Source organism: Mobula hypostoma, chromosome 3 (genome assembly GCF_963921235.1).
Source record: "Mobula hypostoma chromosome 3, sMobHyp1.1, whole genome shotgun sequence".
In the NCBI taxonomy this organism is placed as follows: Eukaryota; Metazoa; Chordata; class Chondrichthyes; order Myliobatiformes; family Myliobatidae; genus Mobula; species Mobula hypostoma.
The window spans coordinates 128,691,845-128,716,823 of NC_086099.1; the positions used below are offsets into that span (position 1 = coordinate 128,691,845).

The 24,979-nt window shown below is 44.0% G+C and overlaps 1 protein-coding gene across 1 annotated transcript in view; it reads right to left on the bottom strand.

Annotated features, from left to right (window-relative positions):
* LOC134343539 (ras association domain-containing protein 8-like) overlaps window positions 1–24,979 on the bottom strand; it is an 82,005-nt gene that overhangs the window by 42,899 nt on the left and 14,127 nt on the right. Inside the window, exon 2 of the mRNA XM_063042285.1 lies at window positions 2,310–2,533. Within this exon, the coding sequence (XP_062898355.1) occupies window positions 2,310–2,415 (106 nt within the window). The 5' untranslated portion in view covers window positions 2,416–2,533. The remainder of the gene's footprint in view (window positions 1–2,309; window positions 2,534–24,979) is intronic.

Genomic DNA, 24,979 nt, shown 5'->3' on the forward strand with positions numbered 1-24,979 from the left:
TGGTAACCTCTTCAAAAAAAATTATAAGATTGGTTGGATGTGACCTATCACGCACAAAGCCAGGTTGACTATCCCTAATCAGGCCCTATTAGTTCAAATATTATATATCCAGTCCCTTAGAATATCTTCCAATAACTTTACTGCTACTGATATCAGGCTCACCAGTCTGTAATTTCTTTGGCTTATTCCAGAGCCTTTCTTAAACAACGGATCGACATTAGCTATCTGCCAATCCTCTGGCACCTCACTTGTGGCCAAGGACATTTTAAATATCTCAGCTAGAGCCCCTGCAATTTCTGCACTAACCACCCACAGGGTCCAATGGAACACTTTGTCAGGCCCCATTGCTTCATCCACCCTAATTTGTCTCAACACAGCGCACAGCTCATCCTCTGTAATCATATATGGTCCATGATCTCACTACTGTTTCTCTGTGGTGCCTGTAGTAGCAACTGATCATGATAATTAACAATTTTACCTTCTCCAGAATTTCCAAACAAGCACCGAGACCTTGACATACGTACCGGTGGTGAGGAAGGCCCTCCCCCATTAGAATGTTCATGCACAGCCATCTTCCCGGTGCCACTACAAGCCTCAGTCTGGTTGTCAATACCGAGGACTATCAATCTTCTTTTACTGGAATATGCATTTGCCAAAACTTTGGGTGAGAGACACACCATGGTCTCATTGAGGTTCATCCCATGGAGCTGTGTGACACAGGACTGTTCTGTGAGCTCTTCCGAGGGACACACACTGAACAAACATCAGTGACTGCACGAAGATGATCACCTCCGTGAAGGAGACACTGTGGTTTGTCTGAAGCTCACTGGACTGATTGGCACCGGCATGTACCAGGCCTAGGTGCTGAGGGATACACTGCTGCTTGTTGCTGCCATTACATAGGCTTTAAGGACAAAGACCACAGTTTAGGCCACAGTGAGGCTGCAAACTATAATAAAATCCCTGGACTTATTCATGAGGGACTATATGAAGAAAGATCATTATCATGCCCTGTAATTAAGGATATCTTCAAAAGGTGGAGCCTCAAAAAGGCAGCATCAATCATTGAAGATCCTCACCATCTAGGACATGACCTCTTCTCATTGCTACCATCGGGAGGGGGGAAGGTACAGGAGCCTGAAGACCCACGATCAATATTTTAGGAACAGCTTCTTTCCCTCAGCAATCAGATTTCTGTATGGGCCATGAACCCACGTACACCACCTCATTATTCATCTTTTCACTATTTATTGATTTTATTTATTTTTATTGTAGCTTGCAGTAATATTTTTATGTATTGCAATGTATTTCTACCACAAAACAACAAATTTCACGACCCACACCAGTGGTAATGAAGCTGATTTGGATTCTGTATGAGGATAGGCAGTCAGCTGTCTCTCTGTCTCCCTGTAGCCCTACACATCATCTGATGGCATTTGGACCAAACAATGAGTATACATTCATTCAGGCTGCTCTCTCACTTCTGCAAGCATTTTGCTTACACTTCACTCTCTATGGAGATGTTCCCAGTTTGACTGCAACTCTGTCTTATTTAATTTCACTTTCTCCTCATTTTCTTCCCTTTCAATAACCATCCACCCTAATCTCATTCTCCACTCACTCCTTAGCTTGTCACCAGATTCTTAAACTCTCTGTGCTTCACTTTGCAAATTGAGATCAAGTTAAGGCACTGCAGTTCGGGCTGGATATTATGCTTGAACTACTGTGGGGATAGTAAGGAAATGGGATAAACTGGAAGGAACTTTGAAATAGTTAACTAGCACGAGTGGGCTAAATGGCCTCTTCTGTGCCACATGACTGATTTTTTTCTTCAGCTGTCTTTCCCTGGAATTTCCAAAGGGGTTCCAAGCGCAGTGAGGCAGCTGCCTCGCAGATCTGATGATCCTAGTTCAATCGTGACCTTGGCTGCTGCTTGTGTAAAGGTTGCATGTGACCATGTGGGTGGAGACCCATAAGTAAATTGGCCGTGGTTAAATTTTTCAAGAAAGGTAGAAAATGGTGGGGAGGGAGAGTTACGGGAACATGGGAATCTTAAAACGGAATTGATAGTGTAAATGGATGATTATTTGTTGGTGCCCACTCAGCTTAAATTTCATACTTTCTCCACCCTATCCCATCCCCCGCAAAACACACTGCAGGCTGGAATAAAATCCACAGGAATCCAGTGCAACATTCCTTTCTGAGGTACAAAAAGCCCCCACTCCACACGCCTTTTGAGAGGGAGATCCTGTACATTTGGTATTCAGGATTATGTTGGCTGCAACCAGCCGGAAAGGCCTTGTCCTTACCCATGGCCTGAGCCAAAGCAATGACCACCTCCTGGCATGTTGTCTTCTCACTGACGCCACAGACCACTCGCTGAACCCCGTCCACCCACACTTTCAGTTCCATCATCTGAAGCTCCCACCAGCAGTGGGGAGCGAGAAGGGAGGAAGGGAAGACCTGATGTCAGACCTTCATGAAGATCATCAGTCCAGATGTTGAGGTCACTCTTGCTGTGTGAAGACCGAATCTGGGAAAAGAGAAGAAATGTGGGGTTAAAATTTGGGCTGATAGAGACAGGCCAGGTTGTTTTTTTTCCCATTTAGTAATCAAACAATGCAGATAAAAAAATTGTTGGCCCGTAAGTGAAAGGGGCAGGTAAAATGTGATGGTTCTGCAGACATACGTTGGTCATCTATCAGAGCAGATCACCGTGGTTGAAAATCTCTCTTGCGTTAATCTTTGTGTCACTGTTGATGTCATTAGAAGGAATTCTACATGTGGAAACATAAATCCCATTGGAAAGTCAGGGGGCAAATTACCTGCTGAGCACAAACTTGACCTGCTGGGTTCCTCCAGCAGTTTGTTTTTCAGGCTGCACTAGCTGTGGTCTCCTGTGTCTTCATTAATAACAACTCTGTAAGTCTGGGAATTGTGGTCCACTCTCCTCTCCTATCAGATTTCTTCCTTCCCAGCCCTTTACCTTTCCCACCTATCTGGCTTCACCTATTACCTTCCAGCTATCCTCCTCCTCCTCCTCCCCCCCCCCATCTTTTTCACTCCGGCATCTTCCCCCTTCCTTTCCAGTCCTGATGAAGGGTCTAGGCCCAAAACATCAAATGTTTATTCATTCCATAGGTGCTGCCTGACCTGCTGCATTCCTCCAGTGTTTTTTGTGTGTTGCTTTAGTTTAATTCAGTTTATGTTCAACATATATGTTGTGGGCTATGCTTGTTGAAATGTCTGTCTAAATACATTGGAAAGTCTGATTTCACCACCTCCTCTGGCACCATAGCTATGTATGTATAATCTGACCACTAAGGTGCAATACTTGAGGATAGAAACATAGAAAACATAGAAAATAGGTGCAGGAGTAGGCCATTTGGCCCTTCGAGCCTGCACCGCCATTTATTATGATCATGGCTGATCATCCAACTCAGAACCCTGCCCCAGCCTTCCCTCCATACCCCCTGATCCCCGTAGCCACAAGGGCCATATCTAACTCCCTCTTAAATATAGCCAATGAACTGGCCTCAACTGTTTCCTGTGGCAGAGAATTCCACAGATTCACCACTCTCTGTGTGAAGAAGTTTTTCCTAATCTCAGTCCTAAAAGGCTTCCCCTTTATCCTCAAACTGTGACCCCTCGTTCTGGACTTCTCCAACATCGGGAACAATCTTCCTGCATCTAGCCTGTCCAATCCCTTTAGGATTTTATACGTTTCAATCAGATCCCCCCTCAATCTTCTAAATTCCAATGAGTACAAGCCCAGTTCATCCAGTCTTTCTTCATATGAAAGTCCTGCCATCCCAGGAATCAATCTGGTGAACCTTCTTTGTATTCCCTCTATGGCAAGGATGTCTTTCCTCAGATTAGAGGACCAAAACTGCACACAATACTCCAGGTGTGGTCTCACCAAGACCTTGTACAACTGCAGTAGTACCTCCCTGCTCCTGTACTCCAATCCTCTCGCTATAAATGCCAGCATACCATTCGCCTTTTTCACCGCCTGCTGTACCTGCATGCCCACTTTCAATGACTGGTGTATAATGACACCCAGGTCTCGTTGCACCTCCCCTTTTCCTAATCGGCCACCATTCAGATAATAATCTGTTTTCCTATTTTTGCCACCAAAGTGGATAACTTCACATTTATCCACATTAAATTGCATCTGCCATGAGTTTGCCCACTCACGCAACCTATCTAAGTCACTCTGCATCCTCTTAGCATCCTCCTCACAGCTAACACTGCCACCCAGCTTCGTGTCATCCGCAGACTTGGAGATGCTGCATTTAATTCCCTCATCCAAGTCATTAATATATATTGTAAACAAATGGGGTCCCAGCACTGAGCCTTGCGGTACCCCACTAGTCACCGCCTGCCATTCTGAAAAGGTCCCGTTTATTCCCACTCTTTGCTTCCTGTCTGCTAACCAATTCTCTATCCACATCAATACCTTACCCCCAATACCGTGTGCTTTAAGTTTGCACACTAATCTCCTGTGTGGGACCTTGTCAAAAGCCTTTTGAAAATCCAAATATACCACATCCACTGTTTCTCCCCTATCACTCTACTAGTTACATCCTCAAAAAATTCTATGAGATTCGTCAGACATGATTTTCCTTTCACAAATCCATGCTGACTTTGTCCGATCATTTCACCGCTTTCCAAATGTGCTGTTATCACATCCTTGATAACTGACTCCAGCAGTTTCCCCACCACCGATGTTAGGTTAACCGGTCTATAATTCCCTGGTTTCTCTCTCCCTCCTTTTTTAAAAAGTGGGGTTACATTAGCCACCCTCCAATCCTCAGGAACTAGTCCAGAATCTAACGAGTTTTGAAAAATTATCACTAATGCATCCACTATTTCTTGGGCTACTTCCTTAAGCACTCTGGGATGCAGACCATCTGGCCCTGGGGATTTATCTGCCTTCAATCCCTTCAATTTACCTAACACCACTTCCCTACTAACAAGTATTTCGCTCAGTTCCTCCATCTCACTGGACCCTCTGTCCCCTACTATTTCTGGAAGATTATTTATGTCCTCCTTAGTGAAGACACTAAGGATGATAACACCTCATCCCCGTCAATAAGTGTCACTGATGACATTTGGTGATGTTGGGTTCACAGAAGAATGAAGATGGGGTTGTTTTCATGCTAAATCAGATAATCGTCCTGGTCCAAGCTGCTACTTGATTCCCGCCAGCCTGCAGGTCACCCTTATGCAAGGTGTAGCACCTACTTCCTCCCCCCTCCCCCCAGGCAGGGTCACGTGAAGCCATGGGATCAGGTAGTGGATGGTCATATGTGCAGCAGGTGCATATCACAAGCCCTGGTTATACCAGGCAGACAGTCTCTGAAGAGTATTAATAATGGCTGGGTTCATCCATCTTTTAAAGACACTGCCCAGAAGAAACCACTTCTGTAGTAAAAATTGCCAAGAACAGTGATGGAGACCATGATTGCCAACATCATATGACATAGCAGATAATGATGATGTCATACAACACACCACATAATGATGATGTCATATGACATGGCACATAATGATGATGATGATGATGATGTCACATCAACACAAGCCCATCTGTATTCTGTGCAGGAGTGCAATCACCTTCCAGTGAACAACATGAACACAAGAGATTGTGCAGATGCTGCATGTCCAGAGCAACACAGACAAAATGCTCGAGGAACTCAGCAAGTCAGGCAGCATCTGTGGAAATGAATAAAGAATCAATGTTTTGAGCTGAGACCCTTCATCAGGACTCACGAATAAGAGTCTCTTTCTTTTTAAATCTTTTTATTGAGTAAGTATACAAAAAAGGTAAGCCATATAAACATTAATACAATGTTAAAGTATAATAAAATTCCAAAAGATAACAATACCAAAAAGAAAATACTACAAACAATGTAATTTAAGCATAAGAAAGCAAGATAACATAATAGTATACTAGATTTTATATATATCAATGGAAAAAAAAAGAAAAAAAAACCCCCAAAAAAAAACCCACCGTGCAACTAACTAAAAGCAAAGCAAAGCAATGGGCTAACTTGAAACCAAACAGAGTTAAACTTAAAATCACGTCCTCAATCCCGACCTCCATTAAAACAGTGAAAAAAAAACAAGAAGGGTAAATATTACATTAAATGAAAATATCGAATAAAAGGTCCCCAAATCTGTTCAAATTTAAATGAAGAATCATAAAGATTACTTCTAATTTTCTCCAGATTCAAACATAAAATCGTCTGAGAAAACCAAAAAAAGGTAGTTGGAGCATTAAGCTCTTTCCAATGTTGTAAAATACATCTTTTCGCCATTAAAGTAAGAAATGCAATCATTCTACGGGCTGAAGGGGAAAGATTACTAGAAATTTTAGGTAGTCCAAAGATAGCAGTAATAGGGTGAGGAGAGATATCTATATTTAATACCTTAGAAATAATATTGAAAATATCTCTCCAAAAAGTTTCCAAAGTAGGGCAAGACCAAAACATATGAGTTAAAGAGGCTATCTGCCCCGAACATCTATCACAGAAAGGATTAATATGCGAGTAAAAACGCGCTAACTTATCTTTGGACATATGTGCTCTATGAACCACTTTAAATTGAATTAGGGAATGTTTAGCACAAATAGAGGAAGTATTAACTAATTGTAAAATCTGCCCCCAATCATCCACAGAAATGGTAAGCCCCAATTCCTGTTCCCAATCTACCCTAATCTTATCAAATGGAGCTTTCCTAAGTTTCATAATAATATTATAAATCATAGCCGATCGAATAAGAGTCTCAGCCTGAAACAATGACTCTTTATTCATTTCCATAGATGCTGCCTGACCTGCTGAGTTCCTCCAGCATTTTGTCTGTGTTACTAGTGAAGAACCATCTGTTTTACAAACAGAAAAACAAAACTGGGAGCCCTCCTGACTCAGTAAACCAATACCTTCAGGCTCCACTCCCCCCACCTTTTTAAATCTACTTATTTTTTTTTTCTCCAGTCCTACCAAAGCGTCTCGGCCCAAAACTTTGACTGTACTTTTTTTTTCCATAGATGCTGCCTGCCCTGCTGAGTTCCTCCAGCATTTTGTATGTGTTGCTTCCACAATGGAGGACATGTATTTAAAGTGAGGTGGGAGAACGATTTGAAAGGGAAGCTTTCACATACGGAGCTAGCTTCCAGGGGACATTCTTGAGGCGATCTTGGGCTGTCGTTGAAGAGAGTGAACCCTCACAGGCGGGAGGTCCTGATGGAGTATCTGGTAAGGCTCTGAAAACCTGTGTCAACCAACTAGCAGGAGTACTCAAGGACATATTCAACCTCTCACTGCTATGGGCGGAAGTTCCCACTTGCTTCAAAAAGGCAACAATTATACCAGTGCCTAAGAAGAATAGTATGAGCTGCCTAAGGACTATCACCCGGTAGCACTCACATCGACAGTGATGAAATGCTTTGAGAGGTTGGTCATGACTAGACTGAACTCCTGCCTCAGCAAGGACCTGGATCCATTGCAATTTGACTTTCGCCACAATAGGTCAATAGCAGACAATCTCAATGGCTCTTCACACTGCTTTAGACCACCTGGACAACACAAACACTTATGTCAGGATGCTGTTCTTCGATTGTAGCTCAGCATTTATAATACCATCATTGCCACAATCCTGATTGAGAAGTTACAGAACCTGGGCCTCTGTACCTCCGTCTGCAATTGGATCCTTGACTTCCTAACCGGGAGACCACAATCTGTGTGGATTGGTGATAACATATTTAACATATTTTAATCTATTCAATATACGTCTACTGTAATTGATGTCTTATTTATTTATTTATTTATCTTCTATATTATGTATTGCATTGAACTGCTGTTGCTGTTAATAAATTTCACGTCACATACCGGTGATAATAAACCTGATTCTGATTCTGAGGTACAATTACAATGTTTGAAAGGTATTGAAACACATATGTGGATAAAAAATGTTGAGATGGATATGGGTCAAACAGGCAAAATGGACCTCCTTCCCTTTCTCCTATGGTCCATTCCCCTCTCCTATCAGATTCTTTCCTCTCCAGCCCTATACCTTTCCTACCCACCTGACTTCACCCATCATCTTTCAATAATTCTCCTTCCCCTCCCTCCTCCTTTTTATTCTGGCATCCTCCTCCTTCCTTCTCAGTCCTGAAAAAGGGTCTTGGCCCAAAATGTCGACTGTTTATTCATTTCCATTAACGCTGCCTCACCTGCTGGGTTTCTTTTGTATATGTTGCAGCAGGTGCAGACTTCCTCTTGCAAATAAGACTAGCTTATGAAGACATTTTGGATGGGAAGGATGAGTTGGGCACAAGGTTCTGTTTGCATGCTCAATAACACTTACTGCTGAAGAGTTATTAATTCTACACAACTATTCATTGGAACTGTACTGAGTTTTCTCATTATTGTTAGCTAGCTGTTTACTCAGAAGACCAATTATTAATGGGTGGCACGGTAGGGTAGCAATTAGTGCAACACTTTGCAGTGCTGGCTGTAAGTTTGGGGTTCAATTCCTGCCACTTGCTGTCTGTAAGGAAGTTGAATGCCTGTGACCACATGGGTTTCCTAAAGGTGCTCCGGTTTCTTCCCACAGTCCAAAAATGTACGGTTTGGGTTGTCAGAATCAGGTTTAACATCACCGGCATATGTCATGAAATTTGTTAACTTTGCAATAGCAGTACAATGCAATACATAATAGAGAAAAAAACTGTGAATTACTTTGCAATAGAGTACAATGCAATACATAATAGAGAAAAAACTGAATTACAGTAAATATAGTATGTATATATTAAATGGTTCAATTAAATAGGTAATGCAAAAAAATAGAAACAAAAAAGTAATGGGGTAGTGTTCATGGGTTCAATGTCCATTCAGAAATCTGATGGCAAAGGGGAAAAGGCTGTTCCTGAATCATTAAATGAGTGTTTTCAGGCTCCTGCACCCACTTCCTGATAGTAGCAATGAGAAGAGGGCATGCCCGGGGTGATGGATGCCGCCTTTTTGAGGCATCGCTCCTTGAAGATGCCCTGGATATGATGGAAGCTGGTGCCCATGCTGCAGCTGACTAATTTACGACCCTCTGCAACTTACACAAATCCTGTGCAGCACCAACCCGTGCCCCCCCCCATACCAGACAGTGATGCAGCCAGTTAGAACGCTCTCCATGGTACATCTGTTGAAACTTGTGAGTGTTTTTAGTGACATACCAAATCTCCTCAAACTCCTAATGAAATATAGCCACTGTTGTGCCTTCTTTGTAGCTGTATCAATATGTTGGGGCCAGGTTAGATCCTCAGAGAAATTGACACCCAGGAACTTGAAATTGTTCACTTTCTCCACCTCTGATCCCTCCATGAGGACTGCTGCGTATTCCCTCATCCTCCCCTCTCTCAAATCCGCAATCAGTTCTTCGGTCTTACTGACCTTGAGTGCAAGGTTGCTGCTGCGACACCACTCAACCAGCAGGTATATCTCGCTCTCGTATGGCCTCTTGTCACCATCTGATATCATACCGGAGGAACGTTGTATCATTTTTTCATGCATGCATTTCTAAATGACAATAAATGAGGACTGAGTGTCCTCATAATCTAATCTAATCTGAGATTTTGCCAAGAATGGTTGTATCATCGACAAATTTATAGGCGGCAATTGAGCTGTGCCTAGCCACACAGTCATGGGTGCAGAGGGAGTAGAGCAGTGGGCTAATCAAGTTAGTAAGTTGTGAGAATGTTATGCTCGCACCAGAAGCATGGGTACACTTGTGGGCTCCCCCCAGCACAATCCTCGCTGATTTAGTCTGACACCAAATGACGCACTTGACTGCTAGTTTCGATGTACGCGTGAAAAATAAAGCTGATCTTTTTGCTCAATATACGGAGTACAGTAAAGCAAAGCTCTATTAATCTGGTGGGCTAGTAGATTTTACAAGCTATTGGATGTTACTTTCTGTTAATTATCCAACACTTTTTTTTCTTTCATATGCTTCCTGGTAGAATAATAAATTGACCAGTTAACCAGTAAATTTGAAGAGAGCGTGGGAATCAAGGCCTGGGTAATTTTCATGGGAAACAGACCCAGGTTAGTTTAAAGGGAGTGTGGGAGCTGGGGCCCGAGTTTGTGAACAGAAGTGTGAAACCTGAATCGCAGTGAATGCAAGGGAGAAAGCTGAGTCCAAAGCAGGGAAGCTGGCTGCCAAACCACTGGGATTTCTGAATGTGGAGATTTTCTGTTTGAGTTAGTGAGGGAAAATGTGCTTATTCCCTCTGTAGTTGCAGAATAGTTAATTATTCAGCAAAGCAAGAATTACTCATGAGGTAACAGTACGGTTCATGTTTGTTCTGTAGAATGTGGTTAACTTCAGCATGGTGTCAGGTGACAGTCCCCTGAAAAGCTGTCCAGAGGACTGAACAGATCTTGAGGTTACTACCTATCTCCAAAGAAAGTCATTATTCTTCAACTCTGCATCAGCTTTCCTCCCTCGTCGGGGAATTAATGAAGTGGTGGTCTATGCTGACACAGTCTGCCTCCCCCACATTCCCTGGGCAGACATCTCATTAATTACAAAAAGGTGCCCTCTTTCTAATCTGAAATTTCATCAGCCATGCAGATCCGCTTTTACAGATGCACATCATTCGCATATGAGAACTTACATAGAAAAGCTGATTACACCAGTAGATCAGAACTGATATATGATCAAGAAATCATAGAAGAGGGGAGAGGCCATTCAACCCCTTGACATCTATCACTAAGGACCACTGTCACCCAGGACATGCCCTTTTCTCATTGCAGGTACCGGAGCCTAAAGGCACACACTCAGTGATTCAGGAACAGCTTCTTCCCCTCTGCCATCCAATTTCTGAATGGACACTCCCTCTCTACTTTTGTTTTCTCTTTTTGCACTACTTACTTCATTTAACTTCTTAAAAATATAATACTTTTCACTGTAATTTACAGGTTTCTATTATTATGTAATGCACTGTAGTGCTGTGGCATAACGACAAATTTCACAGCATATGCCAGTGATATTAAACCTGATTTCTGAGTCTGTTCCACCTGTCAGATCATTGTTAATCTACCCAATGTTTTGTATCAGCCCCTGACCCATTTCCTTCAGTTCGCTTGGTTTGGAAGCAAGTCTCAAGAACTCATGGCAATGTCAATGAGTCCCAGGATTTGCAGCCTTTTAGAGCCTCTGGATTTGGGATGTCCACCTTGTATTGTGCAAAATAATGAAAGCATCAGTCGGTCAAGATGTCACAGTGAGAGCAACGGAATAATACAAATGCATCCCTAGCTTTTGACTGGGTTTGTATCAAAGCCGGGGCTTAACTTGTCAACAGACATGCATTGTCTAATTGATGCATGTCCAATTGTGGATTCTGCGACTCTCCAATATTTAAACCTTTTTTTCACTGCCCTGTCTCAGAGACAAAACCATCCGGGATTTAAATCTTTTTTTAAACCCAGCTGTCAAGAGATTAACAAAGAAAAAGCAGATTTGTTTTCCGCTGACTGACCTTTGACTCTCAAAGCTCTCTGTCTCTTTGTGGTATAAATTGTAAATAGCTGGGATTACAAGTGTGAAAGAAAACCTACAAAGGTAACACAGTGGTTATCCAAAGGCTTTAAAGCTTTAAACAGGCTGCAGGAGCAGAGTCTGGAATCATCCATTGTTTTATTGAAACTCTGGGGTAAACTACACACACACACACACACACACACACACACACACACACACACATGCACATGCGCAGAGGGCGGGGCTCAGCATCAGGAGTGCTGATCGTGGATAATTTGTCCCATAGGTTTTTCATCCAGATATGAGTATCTGGAGTCTTCACTGCTCCATCCTGCTATTTCAGGATTGACAATTTGCCGGAGTACTATGATAGATTCAAGAAATCAGTATGTGGCTGAAAGGACAAAGAAGTGAGGGTAGGATGTCAGCAAAGAACTAAGCAGCTCGATAAACAAGATAAAAGTTCTGGTATAAGCTCAGCGAAGGTACAAAGAGTACCAATATAAACTGGAACAGACCGGGTGAGAGGTGTGAACATAAACTGGGACAGACCGGGTAAACAATACCAACATAAACTGGGACTGACTGGGTAATCAGTACCAATATAAACTGGGACAGACCAGTGCCAATATAAAGTAGGACAGATTGGGTGAGGGGTGCCAATATAAACTAGAACAGCAACACACATTAAAATCGCTGGTGAACACAGGCCAGGCAGCATCTATAGGAAGAGGTACAGTCAGGACGAAGGGTGTCGGCCTGAAACGTCGACTGTACCTCTTCTTATAGATGCTGCCTGGCCTACTGCATTCACCAGCAATTTTTATGTGTGTTGCTTGAAATTCCAGCACCTGCAGATTTCCTCGTGTTTGTGTTTTTAAACTGGAACAGACCAGGTGAAGGGTGTGAACATCAGACCATGTGAGGAGAGTGACATAAATTGGGACAGACCGGGTGAACTTAAAATGGTGGAGAATGTGAAACAGAAAATTCTTTTCACTGCTCTCAGCTGTCAGTAGTCTGAGATTGAACTCAATGACGCTCCTCCATTGTCCAGCCATTGTCATATTCCTGTATCCATACTAACTGTTCAGCATAGCTGGCGAACTCCTTCCCTTTCCTTCACAGTTATCACTGGCGACCATCTGAAAGACTGTCCTCTGCCCCTTCTAATTTCTGAACTATAAGCTGCCTTGAAAACTATCACACAAAAACAAATGAGGTCCCATATTAAAGTGAAAGGTAAAGGCCACAGAGCAGGGATGTGAAATAGGTAGTGATAATCAGAATCTGTCAGAAAGTGATGGAGCAACATAAGGAACATCTCAAACCAGACTCAGAACAGGAAGTGATGGTGAATGCATAAGGGAACATCCCCAAGCAAACACAGAACAGAAGGTAGTGAAATGACAAGATTGATGGTTCTTTACCTAGATGTGTAAAGCTTTCCTAAAATAGGTAAATTAATAACATAATTTGAAATAAACGGCACAATCTAACAGCTATTACAACAATGTAGTTGCAAAGAAACCTCAGTTGGGAATTATATGTTCCAGAATACTTAAGCTTTAGAGCAGACCAGTAAAATTGATGCAAGGTGCAGTAGCCCTGAGTAAGATAAAGGAAGAAAGGCTTTAACAAGTTAATACAATAAAGATCATAAGGGACTTTAACCTACATGAATTCCAGGTAGTATTATGGAGGAAGAATTCATGGAGTGTACACAAAATTGACTGTACAGCTTTAAAGCCGAAGAAAATTATCAAAGTGTGGCGACCCACTTTCTAGCACACACGAACCGGCGCGCGCCGGCAGAGAGGCCGGCCCCAAAAGGGGCGCCAGGCTATCTTCACCAGCAGGGGGAAAATCCCGCGCGCGGGAAGGGTCTGCGAATATGCATTCCCCACAGCAGTCCCGCCCAGGGAGGGCGGGAACGGGAAGGCTTTAAAGAAGGCCGCAAAGTTTGAATAAATCTCTTTTATCACAACTCCAATTCACCGACTACGTGTCGTTACTCTAGCGCTGTGTGTAGCACGCCGCTACAAAAGTACATTTCTGTCACAATATACAACCCTGAGATTCATTTTCTTGTGGGCATACTCAATACATCCAATAACCATAATAAAATTAAATGAAAGACTGCACCAGCCTGGGCGTTCAACCAATGTGCAAAAGACAACCAACTGTGCAAAATGGAAAATAAAGAAATAATAAATCAATAAGCAATAAATATTGAGAACATGAGATTAAGAGTCCTTGAAACTGAGTCCATAGATTGTGGGAACATTTCAATGATGGGGCAAGTGAAGTTATCCCCTCTGGTACAAGAGCCTGATGGTTGAGGAGTAATAACTGTTCCTGGTGGTGTAAGTCCTGAAGCTCCTGAAGCTTCTTCCTGATGGCAGCAGCAAGAAGAGAGCACATTCTGGGTGGTGGGGTTCCCCGACGATGGATGCTGCTTTCCTGCAACAGCATTTCAAGCAGTATCTGTGGAGGCAATGGGACCATCAATGTTCTGGGTCTGGACCGAGAGTGTAGAGAGGATAGGCAGTATGAAGAGATGAGAGGGAGGGGTGAAGCAGGGGCTGGTAGGTGAGAAACCAGATCAAGCGAGGTGGAGGACAATGAGGTGGGGGAGGATAGGGCTAGATTGGACCAGGAGAGGGGAGCAGGTGGAGGCAAAGGCTGGAGACAGAATCACAAGTGGAACCAGATAAACGAGGGAGAATGGGCAGATGTAGACAGGCTAGGGAGGGAGGTAAAGGATGAGAAGCATAGGCCAACATTTGTGTGGTTGATGGGTACACGGACCCGATGAGAGAGATTAATGGATAGAGATATTGAGGGATGGGGAACGGACTATTAGATAGAGAATCAAGACAATGGAGAAGTCCAAGGAGACTTTATGGAATTAATCCAGCAGGATTCTAAGGCAGCCAAATTTGAGAATGAATAGTAGAGTTGAAGATTTTTGTGAGGTCATAGAAAGCATATTCCATGGTCCTTTCTGCCCTGTACATTTTCCTTGGATTTGACACATAGTGAAAATAAGTTATGCCTGTCTGGACAGAATCCACAGCTCTTCGGACACTGGGGGGAGGTAGCTAGGGAAGATTCTTGTAACAACCATGCCTACTGTGTTTTACTCTCTTACCAAAACCCTATACAGATTGGTATCTCATTGTTGAACAGGCCTGAAAAGTTCCCTTGTGGACTGAAGCAGAAGCTCATGAATTTAAAAGGTGACACATGAACAAGGGCCGAGATACTATATTACACCAATCTGACCTGAGCACAGTGATAAAGAAAGACTGTTTGAACTTTAGGAAATCCGTTCTTTCTCCAAGGGGTTTTAGGAATTTCCAGTTTAATGAGCAGATACTTCACAAGTGATTCAGCTGTGATCTTTTGGGAATCACTGGTATAAATCAGCGCCTTCAGAAGACATCATTACCCTGGCACTGAAATGGCAGCAGAGAGGATGTACATATCAAAGCAACTGTTTAATAAACTGCAACACTGAATGTACTGTCATTTTTACAGGAAGATGTGTAATATATTGCTGGCAACAACAGTGGCAAGAGGTACAATATTTGGTTTAAAGGTCTGAACCAGCATTTCTTGGCCTTCCCTGCAAAGTTTCCAAATATGGGCATTCCCTGGAGTCCCAGCCACACTATTAAAGTAAAGTTATGCTCTGATGTCCCCTTGTTCTGTGTGAGTGATACTGCTCTTTGGGAAGATCCTTTACAATATCCCTCAGAGGAATAGATTACACTGAATTTCCTGAGCTAATGGATTCAGAATGTTCAAAGCCTTTTGTTCAAATTGACAGACTGCTTATCACCCGATGGACACACAGAGGCTTATATATCAGTCGTGGGCTCAGGGCAAGGAAATTGTTAAAGATGACAATGACATCCACTGAGATGACCTTTCTGGAGAACTGAGCATCCCCAGGATTTTCTCTCATTGTAATGGGAGAGAGAAAGTCAGCGTGAAACAGTGTGAGTGGAGTCTGGTGAATACCTAGGAGAAAGACAAGTCAGCCTCACACAGTGGGAGATGGTGGTTCCAACAGAGTAATCAACAAATTCCACATTGAATTCTGCAGGGCAGGACTTCAGTCAGGGCTCCGTCTACCACCACACCCGGAGGGACAGAGCAGGGTGGGGAAATCCCTCAGGCAGTGGAAGGGGTATCATCTCAGGAAGCAATGAAGGGCAATGGTGCAGCATCGATTTGTGGTTATTAAAATCTTTTCAAAGTTTACACGGCTGAATGTACGAATCACAAATGTAAAGGACTTTTTCTTCCTTTTGTATATATAATTTTGTTATGAATAAAATATATTTTGATTTTAAAAATTAGGTATGCCCTCTTATCAAATGTCCAGCACCTCCTAATTGAAAACCCTGATCAGTTTAGTAGGCCCTCAAACTCCAGTGTGGATTGAAACTTACTAAACTGATTAACCCAGGTCCAATCATGAATGTGGGTACTGATCGTGTGGAGCTTGCGTGTTCTTCCTGTGACCATGGCGGTTCTTGCTGGATGATCAGGTTTCTTCCCACATCCTAAAAAGGTGCTGGAGGGTTGCTTGCTACATAGGGGAAGTTCACGGCAAAAGAAGCAACGGGGGAGTTGAGGGGCACGTGCAACCAGGAGAACAAGATAATGAGGAGGGGGAATGGCAGCATTGGGGGTGATCCCATGGGAGCTAGCATGGACCTGATGGGCTGCAAGGCCACTTATTGTGCTGTAGTAAGAGTAACTTAAATTAATCATTCGGTTTGTAAACACTTCCTCTCATTTACCTCCCGGCTTTTAGAAGCTGGAAGGTCCAAAGCCCATCTGAGCTATTGTTTCAAACCAGCTGCAGGAACAGATTCACAATACTTGTGAGGTTTGGTTATGAGTTACTTAAAAGGGTCCTGCCATGTTCCTAGAGCAGGGGTGCCCAACCTGGCGTCCACAGACCCTCAGTTAATAGCAGGAGTCTATAGCATAAGAAGGTTGGGATGCCCTGTCCTAGTCAATCTCAGATGGATTGTACCTAAATGCCTGAGGCAGTAAGATCAGCTACACTGGAAGTGAAGACTGGAATATAGGTGAAACTTAAAGAGAAAGGGATAATTAAAGGGGAGCAGCTCATAAAATGACAAAAAAATTTGGCAAACAAAGGTTTGAGAGAGAAGGCACAGGTATACTTTTATAAACACGAGAAAGTAAGCAGATGCTGGAAATCCAATGCAACACACACAAGATGCTGGAGGCAAGCTTTTTTTATTGTCTGTAAATCCTTAGTCCTTAGCTCAGTGTAGGCAGGATGGATAAGGCAGCGGAATGCTCTTCCTGTGAGATGTGGGATTTCAAGGTATCTGACAGCCTTCCTGATGACTGCATCTGCAGGAAGTGCACCCATCTTCAGCTCCTGACTGACAAGATCAAGGAACTGGAGATGGATGTCAGAACCATCTGGGAGGCTGAAGACCTCATGGATGAAACTTTTACTGGGGTGGTCACACTTGGAGTACAGGCTTCAGATAGCAGGTGGGCGACCACTAGGAGATGTAAGGGGAGTAAACAGTCAGTGCAGGGTTCCCCTGTAGCCATTCCCCTCAGCCACAGATATACCCCTTTGGATATGCTGGAGGGGAATGGCATCAGGGCACAGCAGCAACAGCCAGACCGGTGACACTGTGTCCAGCTCTTAGACTTAGCAGGGAAGGGTAAAGTCAGGCAGTGTGGTAGTGATAGGGGATAGGGGACTCAACGATTAAGCGGACAGAGGGAAGATTCTACGGCCAAGAAAGAGATGCCTGGGAAGGGTGAACAGCCAATAGTCGTGGTGCACATTGGCACCAATGACACAGATAATAAGTATGAAGAGCTCCTGCGCAGTGACTATAGGAGCTCAGGAAAGACACTGAAGAGCAAGACCTCCAGTGTAGTAATCCCTGGATGACTCCTGGTGCAGATGAATGAGTGACTGAGGAACGGGTGAAGGGGGCAGCATTTCAGATTTGTGGCTCACTGGAACCCCTTCTAGGGCAGGGATGACCTGTACAAAAAGAATGGGTTGCACCTAAACTTGAGGGGAACCAATATCCTGGCCAGGAGGTTCGCTAGTGCTGCTCAGGAGGGCTTAAACTAGATTGGCAGGGGAATGGGAACCAGACAACCCGTTCAGAAAGTGGAGAGATGGAGAGGAAGGTAGATGTTAGGGCCAGTAAAAATAGGCAGGAGCAAAATAAATGATCTTAAGATACAATCGTTTGAAATGTGTGTATTTTAATACTAGGAGGATTATGGGTTGAGGTGACAAACTTTGAGCATGGATCCGTACATGGAATTGTGATATTGTGGCCATTACAGAGATGTGGTTGAGAGAGGGACAGGAATGGCTGCCTAATGTTCCAGGGTTTCAATAATTTAGGGGAAAAAAAAGAGAGGGAGGGAAAAGAGGAGTGGGGTTGAATTACTAATCAGGGACAATATCACAGCTTCTCTCAGAGGGGACATAATAGAGGGCTTGTTTACTAAGTCTATGTGGGTAGAACTCAAAAACAGGAAGACGGCAATCACTCTGATGGGATTGTACTACAGAGGCCCAATAGGCACCAGGACACTGAGGAACAAATATGCAAGCAGGTTAAGAAAATGTGTAAAAATAATAGGGTTATTGACATGGGGGCTTCAACTTCTGAAAGGGTGCAGAGGATGTTGCCTGGATTAGGGAGCATGCCTTATGAGAACAGGTTGAGTGAACTTGGACTTTTCTCCTTGGGGTGACGGAGGATGAGAGGTGACCTGATAGAGGTATATAAGATGATGAGAGGCATTGATCATGTGGATAGTCAGAGGCTTTTCCCCAGGGCTGAAATGACTAGCATGAAAGGGCACAGTTCTAAGGTGCTTGGAAGTAGGTACAGAGGAAATGTCAGGAGTAAGTTTTTTTTTTACGCAGAGTGCGGTGAGTGCGTGGAATGGGCTGCCGGCCACGGTGGTGGAGGCGGATACGATAGGGTCTCTTAAGAGATTCCTAGACAGGTACATGGAGCTCAGAAAAACAGAGGACAGTTGGTAACCCTAGGTAATTTCTAAGGTAAGGACGTGTTCGCCGCAGCTTTGTGGGCCTAAGGGCCTATATTGTGCTGTAGGTTTTCTATGTTTCTAAACTGAGACCTTCTTAGTGTAAGGGGTTTAGATGGGGGAAAAAATTGCTCCATGTATCCGAGAAGGTTTCTTAAATCAATCTGTGGATGGTTCAATGAGAGGAGGGGCCGTACTGGACTTGGTGTTGGGTAATGAGCCTGGCCAGGTGACCGACCTTTCAGTGAGTGAACACTTAGGGAGCAGTGACCACAACTCCTTAAATTTTAAGATAGATATGGATAAGGTTAAGGATGGACCTTGCAGGAGAGCATTAAATTGGAGCTGGGTAAATTAAAACAGTATTAGGCAGGAACTAGAGAGAGTTAATTGGGAATAGCTGTTTTTGAGCAAGTCCACATCTGACATGCAGAAGGTGTTTAAGACCAACTGGTCTCTAAGACCAACATGACAGGCATGTTCCAGTCAGAAGGAAAGATAAAGATGGCAAGGTAAGAGAACCTTGGATTTCAAGGGAGGTGATGAATTTAGTCAAGAAAAAGGAAAATTATGTCAAACTTAGGAAGCCAGAACCAAACAGAACTCTTGATGATTATAAAGAAACCAGAAAAGAATGAAAGAAAATTAGAAAAGCCAGGAGGGACCATGAAAAGTCCTTCGCAAATGGGATTAAGGTGAATTCCAAGGCATTCTTTACATACATCAAGAGCAAGAGGACAGCTAGGGAGAGGGTAGACCACTCAGAGATAAGGGGGGAATATTTGCTTGGATGCAAAGGATGTGGGAGAGGTCATTAATGAGTAATTTACATCAGTATTTACCAAGAGGAGGATGTGGAGGATAGGAAGATCAGTGCTCAGCATAAGTAGTGCGTATATATATATATATACATTTCGAAGTAGTGTAGAGTCTTTTAAAGAACATTAAGGTGGATAAGTCCTTGGGAACTAATGGGATATCCCCAGGTTATTGAGAGAGGCAACAGATAAGATTGAAGGCCTTGACCAATACTTTTGTGTGCTCTCTAGCCATAGGTGAGATCGCGGAGGATCGGCAAGGAGCTAATGTTGTTTTATTATGCAAAAAGGAAACCAGGGATAATTGTGGAAACTATACACTGGTGAGTCTCATGTCAGTGGTAGGGAAGTTGCTGGAGAGAATTCTTAGGGATTGGATAGGAGCACCAGCATGGCTTTGTGCAGATAGGTTGTGTCTTACAAACTTGACCTGAGTTTTATTGATAAGGTGATTGATGAAGGTAAAGCCGTGGATGATGCCTACATGCATCTGACAAGGACCCTCTTGGGAGGCTCATCCAGAAAATTAAGATGCATGGGACTAATAATGAATTGGCTGCTTGGATTCAGAATTGGCTTGTCCACAGAAGACAGGGGGCGGTGGTTGAAGGGACTTACTCTAGCTGGAGGTCTGCAATTAATGGTGTCCCTCGGGTATCCGAACTAGAACCTCTGCTCTTAGTGATTTCTATAAATGATCTGGATGAAATTGTAGGTGGGTTGGTTAATAAGTTTGCAGATGATACTACTATTGGTGGTGTTCTGGATAGCATAGAAGATTAGCAAAGAATACAAAAGGATATTGATCGGTTGCAGACATGGGCAGAGAAATTGCAGAAAGAGTTTAACCCAGCTAAATGTGAAGTGCTACACCTCATGAGGTCAAGTGTAAAGAGATGGTACATTTATTAAGGGCAAGGCTCTTAGCAAAGTCACTGAGCAGAGAGATCTTGGGTTCCAAGTTCATACTTCCCTGAAAGTGGCTACACAGGTGATAGGCTGGTGAAGAAGGCAGAGGACATGCTTGCCTTTACTAGTTGAGGCACTGAGTTCAAAAGTCAGGAAGTTATGTTGCAGCTTTATAAAACTCTAGTTTGACAGCATCTGGAGTATTGCATGCAGTTCTGGTCACCCCATTATAGGAAGGATGACAAGGCTTTGGAGCAGGTACAGAAGAGATTTACTAGGACCCTGCCAGGATTAGCAGATACTTTAGGGACCTTTAGATAGGCATATGAATGTGAGGGCAATGGAGGGATATGGCAATGGTGTGCACAAAAAAGATGAGTTTAGTTAGCCATTAGATTACTAATTTAATTGATAGCACAACACCGTGGGTCAAAAGCCTGTGCTGTACTGCTCTATGTCAGAGGGTCCCAACCTGGGGTTCATGGGGTTAATGGTCGGGGTCCATGGCATAAAAATGGTTGGGAACCGCTGTCTGATGTTCTATTTGATGGTTTGTCAAGTCTGCATGTGAAAATAACTAAACAGTGTCAGACAAACCAGAAGGAAAAGGTGCTGGAATGAATCTGCGTGTTAAATCCATACAACAGCTTGTGGTTATGCAAATCCACTTACTATGGTAACATGGACCTGGGGAGTGATTCAAAGAAAATTTGTCATTGAGCTATTTTTGGAAAGATGAGGGAAATTGATGAACAATTGGGTTATAGATGGGCCTTTCAGGAGGAAAGAGAGATAGAGGAGGGAATCCCAAAGCCCAGGGTCCATAAGAGGGCTGAAGGATACTGAATTAGGGAGTGCATGTCCACAAATTTTAGACCTGAACTTTTTCTGAACTGAGAGACAATGCAGTATGAGATAAAGGACTCTGATCGTGACTTGTGAGACAGGATATGGACAGCACAGGATATTTGCATTGGTAGCTGAAGTTACGTTCCAAAGGTAGTCATAGCCATGGATGGTAGCTCATCTAGGAGAGGAAAACTCTGATTTCAAACCATCGCTGCCTTACAGCTATACCCTCTCATGGGAAAGGCTTTGGCAGTAAACCAAGGGAAAACTCCAGAGTGGGAGTCCCAAAGGCGGCTGACTGCTGTATCCAGCACCGGCACGGCAACTCCTGCGATGCTGCTGGCACCAAACTGTATAGACTTTCGTTGTTCCTTTGGACCTGTCATTAGCATGGAGAGGGGAGTACCACTGCACAGGCAACAGACGGGTCTCCATATCAACTCTGCCCTGGCTTGCGCCCTGGAGAGGCCACTCCAGCTTCACTTTATAGCGTCGGACAAACACGGGAAGCAGTAGTTACCGGTTATAAGTCATAATGCTTATTTGGCGTAGAGCATGGCGTCAGGGGTTGCTTCCGACGGTGGGAGAGACCATTGCATTTCACTGGACAGCTACCGCCCACCTCAAACTGGGCAGCCCCCAGCCAATAAGGTGCTGCCCACCACAGTCAGTCTTCCTCATTGGGTGCATGGGGATAATGGATTATTCCACGAAGAGCTGACTGTGACTACTGCACCAGACAAGAAAGAAAACAAATCAAATAAGACAACACTTCTCAAGTTGGAATGTTGGAATGTCCGCACAATGGTGACTGGACTTGACCAAAAACTCAAGGATATCGAAGATGCACGAGAAACAGCGGTCATTAACAATGAGCTACTAAAGCTTAAGGTAGATATAGCTACCCTACAAGAAACATGTTTTGCGGATTCAGGTACACTGAAGGAAAGGGATTACACATTTTTCTGGCAGTGAAAGAACCAAGACGAGCCCCACGAGCATGGAGTGGGTTTTGCAGTTAGGAACTCTTTGTTGCAAATGGTGGAGCCACCAGAAAATGGATCAGAACGACTTATGACTCCCCGCCTACACACCAGCCATGGCCCAGTATCTCTCATCAGTGTGTATACCCCAACCTTGAACTCCACCCCTGAGGCAAAAGACATGTTCTACGACAAATTAGAAGCTGTTGTCAGGAATATTCCCAGTGATGAGCACCTCGTTCTCCTTGGTGACTTTAACGCCAGAGTGGGAACCGATAACGATTCCTGGCCGTCTTGTCTTGGCCACTTTGGAATTGGCAAAATAAATGACAATGGACAACGTCTCCTGGAGTTCTGCTCCTATCATGACATGTGTGTAACTAACTCCTACTTTCAGACGAAGTCATAGTACAAGGTCTCATGGCGACATCCACGGTCTAAACACTGGCACCAACTAGACATGATCGTCACTAGGGTCAGACACCCTGAGCCAATAGACTGGTCCTGGCCTTATTTTCCATCTGGCATAGTTTGCATTTTGTTGTTTGATTGTTGGGGGGTTTTGTATTGCTATACTTACGCTCTATTCTTGGTTGGTGTGGCTGTAACAAAACCAAATTTCCCTGGGGATTAATACAGTATATGTATGTATGTATGTATCTATCTATCTATGACATGTGTGTAACTCCTACTTTCAGACGAAGTCGCAGTACAAGGTCTCATGGCGACATCCATGGTCTAAACACTGGCACCAACTAGACACCATCGTCACCAGGCACTCTTTCATCAACTCTGTACTAATCACCCGCTCATACCATGGTGCAGACTACGATATGGATCAAGCTTTGGTATGCTGCAAGGTCGAACTATGTCTGAAGAAAATCCACCACTCCAAACAAACTGGAAAACCTCACATCAACACAACAGAGATGAAACAGTCAGAAAAGGTTGACCAGTTTGCCAAGTCCATACGGGGTGCTATAACTACCTCCTCACAAGGAGATACTGCAACAGAACAATGGTCATACCTTTGCAACGCCATCCACGAATCAGCACTCTCTGTCTTTGGAAGAAAGACCACAAAGAGCAGTGACTGGTTGGAGGCAAAGTCCAACATCATGACTCCTGTCATCGAAGCCAAGCGTGCAGCTCTCACAGAGTACAAGTGCTCACCATCCAACCAAACACTCCAGGCACTTCAGGCTGCTAGAAGCAAAGTGCAGCAGACTGCAAGGCAGTACACAAATGAGTACTGACTCCAGCTCAGTGAGGACGTTCAGACAGCAGCTGTGACAGGCAACATCAGATCAATGTGTAATGGCATCAAGAAGGCCCTTGGCCCATTGCAGAGCAAGACAGCACCCCTGAAGTCATCCAGCGGTGAAATAATCACCGATAAAAGCAAGCAGATGGAATGCTGGGTAGAACACTACTCTGAGCTCTACTCGAGGGAGAATGTTGTTGTTAGCTCAGCCATTGATGCCATCGATTGTCTACCAGTCATGGATGAACTCGACTCCAAACCAACCATTGAAGACCTCGGCAAGGCAATTGATAGTCTGGCCCCAGGGAAAGCTCCTGGCAATGATGGGATTCCTCCAGACCTGATCAAACACTGCAAGAGCTCACTCCTCCAACCTTTACACGAGGTCCTCCGTCAGTGCTGGAAGGAAAGAAGGCAGGATATGCACGACTCCAAAGTCGTCACTTTGTACAAGAACAAGGATGATAGGAGTGACTGCAACAACGACAGGGGTATCTCCCTCCTGAGTATTGTTGGCAAAGTCTTTGACCGTGTAACTCTGGTACGTTCTACAAACTCTAGCAGAACGGGTCTACCCTGAGTCCCAATGTGGTTTTCACGCAAGGAGGTCAACTGTCGACATGACTTTCTCACTCTGTCAACTCCAGGAGAAGTGCAGGGAACAACAGAAACTCCTCTATGCTTTCATCGACTTGACCAAGGCGTTCGACCTAGTCAGCAGGGATGGGCTCTTTCAGATTCTCCTCAAGATTGGCTGTCCCCTGAAACTCCAAAGTATCATCAAGTGACAACATGAGGGCTACTGTTCAGTATGATAGCAGCTCATCAGAACCCTTCGCTATTCGTAGTGGAGTCAAAAAAGGATGCGTGTTGGCCCCAACATTATTCAGTATCTTCATTTCTCTGCTATTGAAGCACGCGTTTGGGACGTTGACAGAAGGCATCTGCATGCACACCAGGTCTGATGGGCGGCTGTTCAACCCTGCGCACCTGACAGCAAGAACAAAGCTGTGAACGATCTTAATAGTGACATGCTCTTTGCCGATGATGCTGCTATAACCTCGCACACCAAACAACAACTACAAACTCTCATGGACCGCTTCTCTAAGGCATGCAAGGACTTCGGGCTTATCATCAGCCGAAAGAAAACAAGTGTCCTTGCCCAGAACGTTGTGGAGACACCAGTCATTACCATCGACAATTACGATCTAGAAGTGGTCCACGAGTTCACATACTGGGGTCGACCATTAGCGACACTCTCTCCCTCGATGCTGAGATCAATAGGCGTATTGGCAAAGCAGCATTGATCCTTGCTTGACCCTCCTTGTGGGTCTGGGAGAATCCTAAACTCGCTACAAAGACCAAGACTGCAGTGCACAATGCATGCATTATCAGCACCCTCCTGTATTGTAGCGAGACTTGGACCATCTACTCCAAGCAGGAGAGGAAACTCGATAGTCTGCGCAGGTGAAAACATCGCCACATCCTCGGTATCACCTGGAGAGACAAAGTCCCAA